This window comes from Lepisosteus oculatus, chromosome 11 (genome assembly GCF_040954835.1).
Source record: "Lepisosteus oculatus isolate fLepOcu1 chromosome 11, fLepOcu1.hap2, whole genome shotgun sequence".
In the NCBI taxonomy this organism is placed as follows: Eukaryota; Metazoa; Chordata; class Actinopteri; order Semionotiformes; family Lepisosteidae; genus Lepisosteus; species Lepisosteus oculatus.
Window position 1 is genome coordinate 24196242 of NC_090706.1, and position 14725 is coordinate 24210966.

The following is a 14725-nucleotide window of genomic DNA, read 5'->3' on the forward strand; positions in this document are numbered from 1 at the left end:
GTTATTTCTGCTGATAATTCATCACTTTTTCTTTTTGTACAGTAGGATGGCGAAAGGCTAATTATTTGTGTTTTATTTTTTTGCTGCTGGAAAATGTCCTTTTCATTCCTGTATAGCCAAAGGTCAGAATAATACGCTCACAGGTGTCAGTTAATACAGCAGAATATGCATATATTATATATGCAATACGTGACGTCAAAACGAGTGTAGTCTAGAGCTGTTGAAATAGGACACGCTCTAACATCAGAAACATTCAGAGCTGTGGTGTGGAGAGCTGCCGTTAGGAGTAAGGACACAAAAACAGGCTTATTTCCCAAGCCTAACTGATTTAGCCTGTTTTAAACAAGTCTAATCTGCATACTAGAATACGGTGGAAATAGTATTTTGGCATCGGAACACATCTGTGGCTAATTTGATTACAGGTGCATTTTTCTTCGCCATTGGAATACTTCAGGTAGGGAAAGAATTGTGCTCCAAAAGACGAATAAGAAGGAAAATGACTGACTCCATAAGTAAATAGAAGACTTTTGCTTGTTTTACAAAAGATTGAATTCGAGACCTTTTCCGTGTTTCTTTTTCAAGTTTAGGGATAGCGTTATTGAAAGAAGTACTCGTGAAGGAAAGAGCTAACATGGTTTGTCTACTGTTTTACTTGATGCTTCAGTGAGCATTAACTGATCCAGGTAAAATCGTATTGCAAATCACGAAGAGAAAGACTTTTTAGTATTTTCAGCAAATGTGAAGGAAATCTGTAATCGATTCTGCACTGATTCTGTGCTGATTGAGGTGTTGTTAACCTATTTACATTAACGGTTTCACCGTTGCTTTAGGCAAAGCATGCATTTGTATATTTAGATGAATGGTTCATGATAAAATTACGTACTTAACTATTCCTGCTTTTTGCATGCTTGCTTTAACACGGTTTACACTATTGACTTTTACGGAACATATACATTCAAACAAGATACTCGACTCATGATTAGGTTTACCAAACGCTTTTAATCATACATTTAGAGGAAACATGTTTGTACTTAAGTAAATATAATTCAACATCTGCAGAGAAAATATCTCTGCATGCTGTTACGTTGTGTTTTGGTTATGGATGCACGTAAGTATTTTCCAAACGCAGTGGGCTTGGTTAACATTAGGCAGCAATAATATCAGTGTACGACTCATATTCTCACATTACCCTTCTGAAATCCCCGATTTAGTAGTTTGACTTTTTGACAGGACACCAGGGACATGTCTTGAAACAGACGGCAGGCTTAATGTAAATTAGCTCGATTCGAGGCATCCTTCATGTAAAATTAATAGTAAAATTCCCTGACCAGTAGAAAATGCGTCCCAAGGAGATTGCATATTAGATGGAAAAGCTTTCTAACAGCGATGCTAAGTATTAAAATAGTGTTATGTCTTACCCTTACGAGGCGGCCCTTTCCGAGGTGTACAGATGTACAGTGCGTGCGATGATAAACTTCGCTATTGTTGCAGTTGTAGTAACTTTTCATTTTAAACCGTTGTTTCAAAAACTGTTGAGTTGAACTTATACATATGATACATCTACTATGTGCTACTATCAGTTATACTGTACTTTACTAGTGAAGGCACGTCTCTATTCAAAATAAAAACATGTTTTTAAATCCTCGGTGTACGAGAGAATGATAATACTGTAGTAGGAACTATAGGTGATACCTAAGAAGAACAGCGTACTGTATATGGAGCTGTCCAAAATGGTAGTGCTGAATTTGTTCGTACGACCATGCGGTAACCTTGCACACTGAGAATGTTTCACTCTACACTTTTCCAGCATCTGTCTGAATTTTAGTGTTTTATAGTATTAGGTTTAATGTTTCAGTCAAAGGATTTACCGATTAGTTATGATAGGGGATTTAAAGATTTAAAAAAAAACAACAACTAATGCAACATTTGATAAGATTATACCGTTTAACATTAAACGCAATGACGCAGCAGGGGACATTGGGAGTTATGTTGAATCTTTTTTTCATGCTCGTTATTTCTGTTTAAATGTGGATTTATTATTATTAATTCATAGCAATTCGTGATATAGAACATAACGTCTTTCATAGGCAATCTAAAACTACTAATTTAAATCTTAAAAAATCCTTAGTATTATTGAATAATTTTAAGAATTATAAGTAACAATGCCTTTCAAAAGCAGGTCTCATCTACAGTAGGTTGTCTTTTTGTTCTGTTACGGTGGTTTGTGTTATGTAGTTTTGCTGCTGGTATGTTACAAATGGTTGATGACTTGTAACTATCTTGGCGTTTCTCAAAACTTTTGGTACTCTATACCAAAAAAGTTGGTGTTTACAGCACTGTAAAGAGAATTAAGTCTGATCTACTAAAATTAGTTCCTTTTTGCATACTAACATATGCTGCAACAAAGTAACTTGCCTAACAGATTTAATTTCAACCTACAGTATAGACATTTACATTTAATCAACACTAGAATCTGAGCAAATTTATAGATAACATAATTATGCAGAATTTAAGTCTTTCAAAAATGTGTAGACAGAATCATTTATTACTATCACAGATGTTTATGCCTCTACCTTCATGTCAATTCAGTTTGCCTGTGTGAAAGTAAATTACCTTAAGAAGAATTATCCCTCAACTATACTGGTAATCCAAAAAGGGAACGATTCACATTAAATGGTTTAAAAAGGTCTTTGCTGTGTTTTAAAAGGCATTTTTCAATGCATAATGTTTACATGTTCATTTTAGACATGCTACATAATTAACAAAAACTAGAAAACAGATTAACTGACAATTAACTTCCAGAATGTAAATTTAAGATGCTGTAAAAAGTAGATTTATTTTTTCTTATGTATTAAGTGCTAAACCTTTCAACAATCTAATATATTATTTACATATTATTATACTGTATATTATTGTGCAGAGGTTTGCTAAACCTTGAAGAGGTTATAATTTATCTTGTGAATTTGAAATGCAGGAATTTATTTTTTACTATTTCCAAATCTTCATGTACAAAAAAGTCTGTACTAAAAATGGAAAAGTAATACGGTGTATTCAATAACATTTCAAGGTAACTGAATTTAAGAATTTTCTCCACTTGAAAGATCCATGAGTAACAGAAAAACTATATCAAATCAATGAGAATTCAAGATGCACTAGATTAAATGAATCAGAAAAAAAGCTCTCTGAAATTAAATATATATTTTTCTTTCTTCAATGTTTTATACTGTGCTCAAACAATAAAATGGAATGATATGACATTTTATACCTGGTACAAACCTGATGTTAAGAAAAATGTATGTTCAGGTTCACTACCCAAACTTTAATTTTGAGCTTTATGTGTTTGTGTGTTTTAACTGATCTACTTAAACAACACCCAGAGGATGTTTTCTCTGAGATTTATTAGCTAATTGCTCTTCGAAAACATTCTATTCAGAGTGACCTTTCAGGGTACATAGTATTTCTAGTTAATTACTCACAGTCTCAAAGTTTGTAAATGTATTACAGATTTCTGTTCTACAAAGACAGGTCTGAAAAGCATTCCAATGTAATTAATGGAGAGAGACTTGTTCTTTCATGTGTATGGTATCTTACCCTGTTAACTACATTCCACATTCAACAGCACAGTATGCTCACAGTACATAACAATAACCATGTTTCAAATAATTTTCTTTAAGATAAAATGCATGAGTGTTTAGAAGTTTTTTTTTTAAATCTAAAACAAAGTGTCATGAAACCTCCAAGTGGCTTTGGTGGCTGAAACCCATTGATCTTTTGGGATTATTATTCACAACTCCTAATACTCTTCTCACGCTTTGTAACAGACTGTTAGTGGGTTCAAATATCTTAGAATACAGGTTTGCCTGCAGTTATTGTTAATCCTCTTTTTCCCTGAAAAAACAGAAGCTCTGCAAAACACAGCTTAGTATGACCAGGTTGGACCTTAGAGATCTTGTACATGGAAATTCCCTATCGCTAAAAATGAATATCAGCTTACAATTAATACTGAAATCATGCATACTGCCCTGTAACTAATTAGTTATTTATTCTTATCAATTAAGCATTATACTCTTTGAGACTGGTCATTCCTGCCAAGTGTGGAGGGAAAAGGGATTTCTTTTAAAAAAAACAACACTGTTTTAAAATTAAAATTTAATCATCACCTTTTAGGCCTGCTGAAGGATTCTGTGAACGTGTACAGTTCATGTACTTGTACATCTCACTTTGAATGATATGACCACATATGGAGGTCCTTAAGGGAATCTCAGGGATTGCAGATGGAGATATTTCTTAGCCATGTAGGATTTAATAAAATCGTATTGGCTGGAGGAAAATTTTTAAGAGAAAATATATGTTTTACAAAGAACACACTGCTTTAGATTCATAGTTTAGGGTTAAAAACTCATTTCAGATTGTTATATTTTTTAATGTCACTGTGTTCTTAGTTGCTTTTGCAGTCACATACTTTTCCATCAATATGAATCAGTCCACAACCTTATCTCTTGAAATACTTCTCTTTTCAATTTTCCTTCAGATGTCTATCACAAACAGATACATATCTTACAATGAATAATTTCATGATTAGTTCAATATCAAAACTAAAATGACCGTAAACATGAAAAACAATTTGGAACACCAGCATGAATTAAGAAATCTCACTCTACCTTGGTCTAATGTCTTGTGATTTAATCATATATTCTTTAAGTGGTCCTCCACCATATTCATAATTCATGCAAACAGTTGGTTTATCTAATTAAATTTACTATCATGTGCATCTGAATATTTAAAATCCATTTAAATTGTTTGATCTTACTTGGCTGTTAAGGTCTGCAGCAAAAGTGCATCCATAGGTACATTTAAAATAATATGATGTTTGTATTGCTGTAAACTGTAATTAGGAGATTTGAAAGACGATACTGCTAGAATCCTGGAGAATGATTGTGATTATTTAAGTCTGCATGGAATGGCATGCACCAGCTGTGCATGGCATGTACAAATAACAAATCTCCACTTCATTACTGTAAAAATGTAACCATTATATGTGTTAAATCTTCAATGAGAACAGGGGGACTAGGAAAAACAAAAATGAATACAAATTAAAATTGTAATTAAAGCCACTATGGACAATTCTTGAAGCAGATGCAGTTGGTTCTTGTGAACGAATGGTTACATTTAGTTTTTGGTTTTGTCCCATGCTCCTTAAAATTGGAGCACATGGTCTGCCCCTGTGCAGGCAGGAATGGTGGCTGAAGACTAAAGAATATGGAATAAGCCAGTAGTGGACAGACACGACAGGTAAAAGTTGAGGCTCATCTCTGGAGACAGCTGGAACATATAGAGGACTAAGAGGTTTGGCTGCACACCACAGAAACTATGGGAGGATGTGGAACACATCACACTGTGTATAATATAGGTTTGATTATTACTGTTTGATTGATTTCAATAAAAAAAAAACAGAAAAAAAACAAAAACAAACTAGATTAAATCCATTTGATTTTGCAAGACAAAAAATAATACCAGCAATAATAAAATAAATTGACTTAAGTAAAATGTTAAACGGATCAATGCTAATTTGGGCTGAAATAAGATCATTGTGAGCATATTAAACAAATTTGCATTCTGCACTGCATTCTCTCAATTTACTGCATGAATGAGCATCTTTCCCCAAGTTATATTTTCCTTCAGGTGCAATGAACTAGTTAAAAACTAGTTTGGAATTAAGCCAATACTCTGCAAATGCTTCTGCCAATGTATTGCTTTTATACACTTGCTGGTGGGCTTCAATTTTTATGTGTATAATTTCATGACATCAGTTCTCTCTCACTGATCATATTAGTCCTCATTTTTAATTTAATTTATCAACCTTGAAACTTAAGCTGTGTGGTAAAGTATGTCATTTTCCACTTATCAAAGACTTGTAAGGAGGCCAGTCACCTGATTGGCATACAGATTGGGTTTCATTTGTCAATCTTTCTAATACCTACAAGATATTTTTCAATGTCTCTTAAGACATAATCACTGAATGGCAGGAGATTTATTTTCCCAGTTATCATAGCTTCTAAGTGAAATGCCTGTTTTCCCTCATGTATCTATTAAAGGACACTGAAAATATTAACAAATAAAAAAGTTTCCTTGGTGTGCAGCCTCTTTGTTTTATTGCTTGTCTGGCAAAGGAAAATGAAACCATATGTTCCAAGGACTATTGTATTAGCAATTAACTTAGTGGATGGGGCTGAAACAGTGCAGTAGAAATGTTATATGTCTAGATTAATTAGTTTTCAGATGATAAGTTTAGACAGTTTGTTGCCAGTGGGAGGTTTTGTTCATAAAGTTGTATGGTGGAGTGGATGGCATGTGACAGTTGTCATGTTGTTCATGACAGATCGGTACTGATGGGCTGGCTGGGTCTATGGGCAATTCTTCTCCCACTGGGCTCTTCCCTCCACCACTCTGAAGGATGGAGCGACATGGATGAAAACAAAGGAAACAAACACGAAAGCACTTTCGGGAGACTTCAGTCTGAGGTAAACCATTAATCTCTGTTGCATTCTTTGTCTCATGTATTGCAGTGGTATCATAAGAAAAGTGATTTATTTATATCGTGCCCTCTGCTGCTTGGGTCCACACAGCTGGGATGTGTGTGTTGGGGCAGGGGGTGGAGGCGAGGGGGGTGACATTGGTATCTATGTTCATATTTCCTAATCTGTTCACTGAACGAGTGTGTTTTGTAGCTCGTTTTGTAGCTCCAGGTCAATATGCAGTATACTGAGAGATGGAGGTATATATTTGTTTTCTCTGATTTATTTTCAGATTTTTGTATGTATCTTAAGTACATTTATTCAGAATAACAGTATAAGCAAAAACATTGCTTGTTTGTTTTTTTGTTTTCGTGTGGAAACAAGGCATAAACTTCTAGGGAACAAGTTGGAGTGATTTCCACACTGAGAATTGGAAATAGATAAGATAAAATCACTTCATTGATCATATACTGTACAATTTGTTGTATTAGGAATTTGTCTTTTCGCATACCCCAACTTGCTCTCTATGAGACACACAGACAGGGAGAGAAGCCATTTATACAGCACCCCTGGAGCAGTTGGGGTTAAGGACCTTGCTCAGGGGCCCAATGGAGTAGGATTCCTCTGCCGGCCACAGGATACAAACTGGCAACCTTCCAGCCACAAGCACAGATCCTTAGCCACAGAGCCACCGCACTGCCCTAGGAGAAGAAATGAAAAAGAACAAAAGACAATGGGTCAGACACAGAACATTGAAAAAAACACAATGAGAGAGGAAGCAGGAATCATCACCAATCATAACCAGAGTGGGTGAGAAGGGAATAAGAATGTGAGAATATCCCTGCTGTCTCCCCATTTCATCACATGCCTGAAGAATGTTTCACTACCAGTGTTTTTTTCTTCTTGTACCTTTGCACCTCTTACTTACTGTACATTGATGGTTCCCCACTGAAGACATCTATCCTAATAAGATAAGCAATCTACAAAACACCACATTTTTCTTTTATTCTTATTATGTATAGAATACTGTCTCATTAGTACAGTATCTCATTGTCTGGAACCTCTTGAGTTACAGCAACCTACAGTCTATCCTAGAAGCACTGGACAGAAGGTGGGACAACAGTCCATTGCAGGGTACATACAGACAAAGAAAACATAAGAGAGTAACCTAACCAGTAAGTCTTTGGTAGACATGCAAAAGAAAATGCAAACTCCACAAAGAAGGTATCTCAGTCCAGATTCAAACCTAGTACCCAAGACCTATGAAGCAGCAACGCTAACTGCCATTTCACTTTACTGCCTATCTCTTTAACTCTTTTACGAAAACATAGAAAGTAAAAAACAAAACATTGTTACTTGTCTGTTACAATAGTCTTATAAAGTTAATCAAATGATCCCCAAACAAGTATCCCTTCTATTTATGTAGAAGTTTTTTTTCTTTTTTTTATTACAATGCCCAATATACTGTCAAATGCAGAAATAAAGCTAAGAGAATGGCTTTCAAAGTAGCATTCCCGATTGTGAAATCATCAGAAATCCCCTTAAACAATAGCCTCAAGGAGAAATGAAAAAAGAAAGGTAAAGTCTGGCAATCATTGCCCACTTCTTAGTTCAATTAACCATGTATTCCTCTGGGCTTTTTTCAGTTCACTTAGTTTCTGGGATATAAAAGTCATACAGAAAAAATCATCTTAGGTCATAAAACTACCTTGGAAACTGCTGAAATAGTTTCTGTAGTCACACGGTTATACTATTTGTGATTTTCTCAACAAGACATTTATAATTCAGATTAACTGAAAGGCAGTTAATCACCATCTTTAAGACGCAGAGAAGATGATCATATTTTCTTGCATTTCCATGACTCTACGTGTACTGTCTGCCAGCCATTAGTTGGCAATCTTGTCTTATTTTCAGTGAAAAATCAAGAAACAGCATTGAAAGTCTTTTGTGCATAATAAAATAATACATTTTGTGAATAATAGATATGATGTTAGATGTTTTATACAATATGATTCTGCTTGCTGTCTCACTATTTCTCCATTTAAAGAGTATTTTAAATAATACGACACTGATGTTTATGTTAGCTTCTTCATTTAAACTTCTTCATGGGATTATTGATGTTAGGCCTTAGTAAAAACAAAGCTTATCAAGTGTTTTGCTGTTAAATGAGCAAGCAGTACAGTGGAATTTCAAAAATGCCTTTTCTTTTCAGGGTAGTATTTTTTATCTTAATCATTAAGTTAAATGCATTGTTCACATTCAAACGTAGGATATGTTTAATCAGGTTGCTCTTTTAGCATAGCTCTGCTGCTGGCGAGTTTTTTTTTCTGTTGCTTACAGCCATTTGCCAATTTACATTCTTCATTTTAGCTTCTGGGAGCCATCAGGTCTACTGTATAGCAATCCATCGCAATGCACAATCTTGATGCTTTGTTTATTACCTGCTGTTCACTTAAACTGGAAATCACTCAAATGGAGTAATGAATACTGTGTTGATATGCAACTGTGCAATGAATTGCAGCACTATAAGTGTAACTTTTCCCAAATGAAATCTAAAATTGGCTGAATTACCCGCCTGATACTTGCTAAGTTATGTAGAAAAAACATACTCATCTTCCAGTTTCATTATACTAGTAATGGTACTCTGCTTTAGACCATTAAAAAATCTCAACATTTGTTTTCCATTTATGGCTTTTGCTTCTGTGCATGTCACACAACAATTAAGGCCTTGAACACATCACTTGCTGTATATTGATGTTTTATTATTTACATAAAACCATTTTCTACTAACTGATCATAATAAAATTACTACATTATTATTTTTAAAACAGTAACTACCTTTATCCACAGTACATCTTTCTGCATTTGGACTCTCCTTCTTTCTCCAAGAAAATTAAATGCAATATTGAGTTTGATTCTAATGATGTAAGGTTTGTTATTATCGTGCTGATAATTATGATTATACTGATTATAATAATTTATACTTGTAATGGTTTTATGTGGATGCTTAAAGTAAATTAATTCTGACTGCTGTATGTGATAACATCAAGTTTAAAGCTATATTTTTCAAATCTATAGAGAGCATCCTTTTTTATTTTGATTCCTTATCTTTCTTCATCACCATTTTGTTCCGTGTGACACTGCAAGGCTGGAATTATATCAGCTGGAGCTGGTGATAATCCTCTATTACCAGACTGCTAACGAAGAAGAGCTGTTTGAGTTAACATGTTCAGTACATGTTAGGTTACCACTTGCCATTCAAAGCAGAAAGCAAAGGGCTTATCACTTGCCTCTAAAATACAGTCTAAATTTGTTGCATCTGAGGATGTTCATTGAGTATTTAGGTACAGTGAGATGTAGTTTAACCCTCTTGTCTGAGGGTCAGCCTCCTGGCCATAGGACGAGGAGGCTGGGACCCCCTTGCTGAGTGAGGAGTGACTTCTTCTGTCAGATCATTTTGATAAATACTCAACAGTGGCAAAGTGAGGAAATGACTACATTTGTATTACATGTTGGATTGTTTTACATTATGCCATATATATATATACTGTAGTAGATGCTAGAGTAGATTACTGTGTTATATGTGGTATATAATACACATATACAGTACAGGGAGACTGTGTAATAGGAGACCCTTTTTTTTAAATGAGACATTAGACCAAGGTCCTGACTACTGCATGAAACATTACCTGCTGCCTTTAAAAGAATAAGGTCCCTCACACTGAAGTCCTGGCTCAATTCCATTCTAAGCTGCACAATCTTCCTTAATTTCTTAGGTTCTCCCTTATTTTGATTGGTGAAGCAACTGCTCAGTTCCTTATATGCTCTGATCTATAGTGGGGCTGTTGGCATACAATAGCTGGCACATGTCACCCTGGTGGATGCTGTACTTTAGTGGTGGATGATTTAGATACTCTCCTGTAAGTTCTTTGGGATAAAGAGCAGTATATAAAAAATAATAATAATTGCTTACACTTATATAGCGCTTTTATGGACACTCCACTCAAAGCACTTTACAGGTAATGGGGACTCCCCTCCACCACCACCAATGTGAGCGTCCACCTGGATGATGCTATGGCAGCCATAGTGCCAGAAAGCAGAGCACCAGAACGCTCACCACACATCAGCCATCGGTGGGGAGGAGAGCAGAGTAATGAAGCCAATTCATAGATGGGGATTATTAGGAGGCCATGATTGGTAAGGGCCAATGGGAAATTTGGCCAGGACACCAGGGTTACACCCCTACTCTTTTCGAGAAACGCCCTTGGATTTTTAATGACCACAGAGAGTCAGGACCTCAGATTTATGTCTCATCCGAAGGACGGTGCCTGTTTACAGTATAGTGTCCCCGTCACTATACTGGCGCATTAGGACCCACACAGATGGCAGGGTGAGCGCCCCCTGCTGGCCCCACTAACACCTCTTCCAGCAGCGACCTTAGTTTTTCCAAGGAGGTCTCCCATCCAGGTACTGACCAGGCTCACACCTGCTTAGCTTCAGTGGGATGCCAGTTGTGAATTGCAGGGTGATATGGCTGCTGGCATAAATGCGAGAAAGTATAATAATTATTAACGAACACTTCCATTCAGTGTGTGTAAGCAAATCGGAATTAGTCCTAATAAAGTCTCTCACAATATTGTTTGCTTTTCTAAGCATTTTCTGCCAAATAGCACACCTGTCTTCATGCTGCTTAATTTTGGAATAGGTGCTAAAAAAAGTTGTCATGGACTGTTAGCAGTGAACACAAATTCCTTTCCTGTAGTCTTTGGTGCATCCCTTGTGGAATAGATGTGATACTTAAACTGTCTAACGAAAACATTTTATTCTTTTTCATCTTTAGTAAGCTAATTGTAATTAGTGGAAAAGCATAGAACAGATCACACCAGGAAAAAAGTGTCAGGAAATAATATGAGGTGTTTGCTAATGTTACTAATCGGTAAAGTTTGAAAATAAGACCCTGGAGAATTCCTCTTCATGTTCTCACTTAATGTAAAAACAGGAAAGAAATGACAACCACACCATCTCCCTCCCCCTTTGTGATCGTTAATTAATTTTTTTCTATGTTGAAATTTTGGTAGAGAATTAATGTTATGCCATCGATGATAAACAATTATGATTACTGAGTGAAGGTCACTTACACTTTCTGAGGACACATAATTTACCTCTGAGTAGTTGCATGTATTGTGTGGTTGACTAACAGATTGCATAGGGTAGACTGTGGCTAAAATGGAAAGAAAATGGAAACCTACTGAAAGCTGTGGTATCTTTTCCCTTAACCTGTAAATAACAACTTATCTTTTTAATCTTGGTATGCAGTTTCCTTCAATGAAGATTATTTTTAAAGCAGGAAGCCTGTTCCATTATTTTGGCTGACTGACTAGAATGAAATGGACTGAACTGAATTTAGAAGCATCACAGTACAAAATGTAAAAACCTGAAATACAACTTTCATAGCTATTGAATGGAATAGCTATGACCCATGAGTTATACACATGAAATATTGGATATATGAATATGAATTGGCTTTGATTGTTTCATATACACATATTATTCAACACATTAGCAAATTTACTTTGTATATAATTGTAAAATATTATATATGGAGTAGAATAGAATCAGATTTATGACTTTATGTTCTGCATTATCTTTTATGTATTCTGAACTAAGCAATAATAAAATCAAAGGGAATTTAGAACATGTAGTTCACATGCTTCAGTATATCCTCAAATGTGGAGCAATTTGGAAAATTTCCTTTAATTTTAATTCCCTGCAGAACACAAACCTGCAGGTAGTGGACATCACTACAATTGAAGGAAATCTGAATTTGGAAGTTTGTGTGCAATTCTCGTGACAAGCCCATGTGATTTAGTGAAATGAGGCCCACTGGAATAGCAGGGACTAATACACACAAGTGGTTTGTCAGCAGCATTTATCTGCTGCAGAAATCAAAGTGTTGGACAAGGGAAGTGTGCTGCATGCTAATCTACCAGCAACTTTTAAAACATCTTTCCCTTGCTGAAGTGAAAGATCTCTGAAACTGCGACTTAGACTTGCTGAATTTAATCAATTTCCGCCATTCCTTTGATGTCACCATTTTTGCAAAGAAACAAATGTAGTCATTGCCTGATTTAAACAGCATGCAATTGTTAATTTTAAAAATATACATTTAAACTATTGTTTCAGATATACCATAGATCCAGCATTGAGCTCATGAAGTCCTATACTTGCTTTTTCATAAACAGGTGGACTAAAAGTGCTGCACTAGCTGTATGTGTTCATGTTTTTGTATTTTTGAAGCATACACTGGATTTTTTTGACTGTTTTTTAATAATGTATATGGCTGTCCACTTAGCTTTCCCCTGAATGTTTGTTTCTTATCTCTTTTCATATTTTTTTTCCTGAACAGAACATAAAACATATTTCTGAATACCATCATTATCCCCTCACCAGCACTGTCTTTTGCAGTAAAGAGTGTCATTAAACTCACTGTAAGAGTTGAAATCATGATTCTATGGATAATGCACAGGATGTATTAATTTGATTCTTAGGATTAACTGAAACAAGTGTTCTCCTTAATTTACAGTAGGCAGAGGCAACTGTAGCACAATGTGCCATGGAAACTGATTCTAATGCCACCCACATTTTAATCCCTGAATTTAATTTGAAGATTATAATGCGCAAAATCCTTTTTTTGCAGATTCAGGACTGAGATATTATTGAGAAAAAAGTTTAAAAAAATGCTTCAGGGTAGTAATATCATTTAGTGATTAATCAAATGTGCTTATTGTATATCTTGTCATGCACACTTTAAATGTCACCCAGGTTATAGCTGTCAAGTGAATCTCTTCAAATTAATTTCAGCACACTTCCACAATCGTTTCCATCACCCTTGAATAAAAATATGTTAAACATGCAAAATTCCTTCAATTCAGACTGGGATGGATTACGAACGTATGTTATTAAACTCCATTGTCAAAACCTTCAGAAGGAAACCTCAATACATTTTATTTTAAATCCAAAAAGTCTGCAGGTTAGCATTTCAATTCTGTTTCTTCTTCACTAGCGAAAAAGAAAAGAGGAGGAGAACAATACAGCACACCCAGTATTACCATTTATATATTTTGGCTGATTGCTACACATTTTATTTGATTAAGCTTTATGTCTTTTTATGAATTCACATCTCCCACTCAAACCCACACAAATAATAATAATGTTGGCTTCATCTAGGTTTCTTGTGGTATCGCCTTACCACATTGGCGCAAAATCTGTTTCACTATACTTAAAAAAAACATTTTAAATGATAAACATTAAAGTGTGAAAAGAAACAAGTACAAAATAGGCACTATCACTGTCCAAAAACCAAACAATAATGAAGAATTCAGAAGTGCAATAATGAGAAGCAGATGGCAGAAGAAATGTAATTTGTTTTGGCATGGACTTCTAGGATTGGTGAATGGATCACAGTTGAAGACTGCCTTTTATGTCTAATTGTTATTTATCCTAAAGAATTAAAGAAGTTTCTCTTTTAAAAGGTCCTCCAAAACCAGTTTTTTATTAGTGTAATAATAATCTTTAAAATGCAATATATAACAATAAAACCTGTAGTATTTAAGCAATAGCGACTTGTTTCTACTTATTGGTTAAATGCAGTACTCCCTATTACCAACAGAGGTCATACATTTGGGAGCAAGGCCACAGAAATATATGATTAACATTTAAATTTCAATCCATAGATCAATATTTTTATAGCTTTTGTATGACAAACCAAAAACTTACATGGTTATTATGATTCCCATTCACAAATCAAAATGCTTATTTTCAGGTAATTATTCAGTGCAGGCAGTGTGGGAATCCTATGCAAATAAATTTAAGACACCTGACACCTGACACCTGAAGAAGGCTCCAGGCCGAAATGTTGTGTTCTCTTTTTTTCAGCATGGAATAAACCTATTACTTGTTCCTTTGCAGCCTACGCATGCTGACGCAACTACCCACCTGAAATAAATGTAATGGCAATTAAACTATTTATGCAAAGCATTAATTCATTATTGAACATAATTAAATCTGAAGATTAACACTTTCAGCGAATGAAAATTGTCAGCTGTCTCTTGGGTATGTGAAGTGTATAATTTATGCAAAAGAAGACAAATTATAGTTCAGTGTTCTGCTAAGGTTAGGCTATGGGCACAGGCCAGTATACGTCAGAATTA

The 14725-nt window shown here is 35.1% G+C and overlaps 1 protein-coding gene across 2 annotated transcripts in view; it reads left to right on the top strand.

Annotated features, from left to right (window-relative positions):
- The first annotated feature begins 260 nt into the window (after nucleotides 1-260).
- Nucleotides 261-14725, top strand: part of fstl4 (follistatin-like 4) — a 175918-nt gene continuing 161453 nt past the window's right edge. For both annotated transcript variants that reach the window (XM_015349418.2, XM_015349419.2), the window contains exons 1-2: nucleotides 261-454; nucleotides 6380-6521. In XM_015349418.2, the coding sequence (XP_015204904.2) occupies nucleotides 6390-6521 (132 nt within the window). In that variant the 5' untranslated portion in view covers nucleotides 261-454; nucleotides 6380-6389. The remainder of the gene's footprint in view (nucleotides 455-6379; nucleotides 6522-14725) is intronic.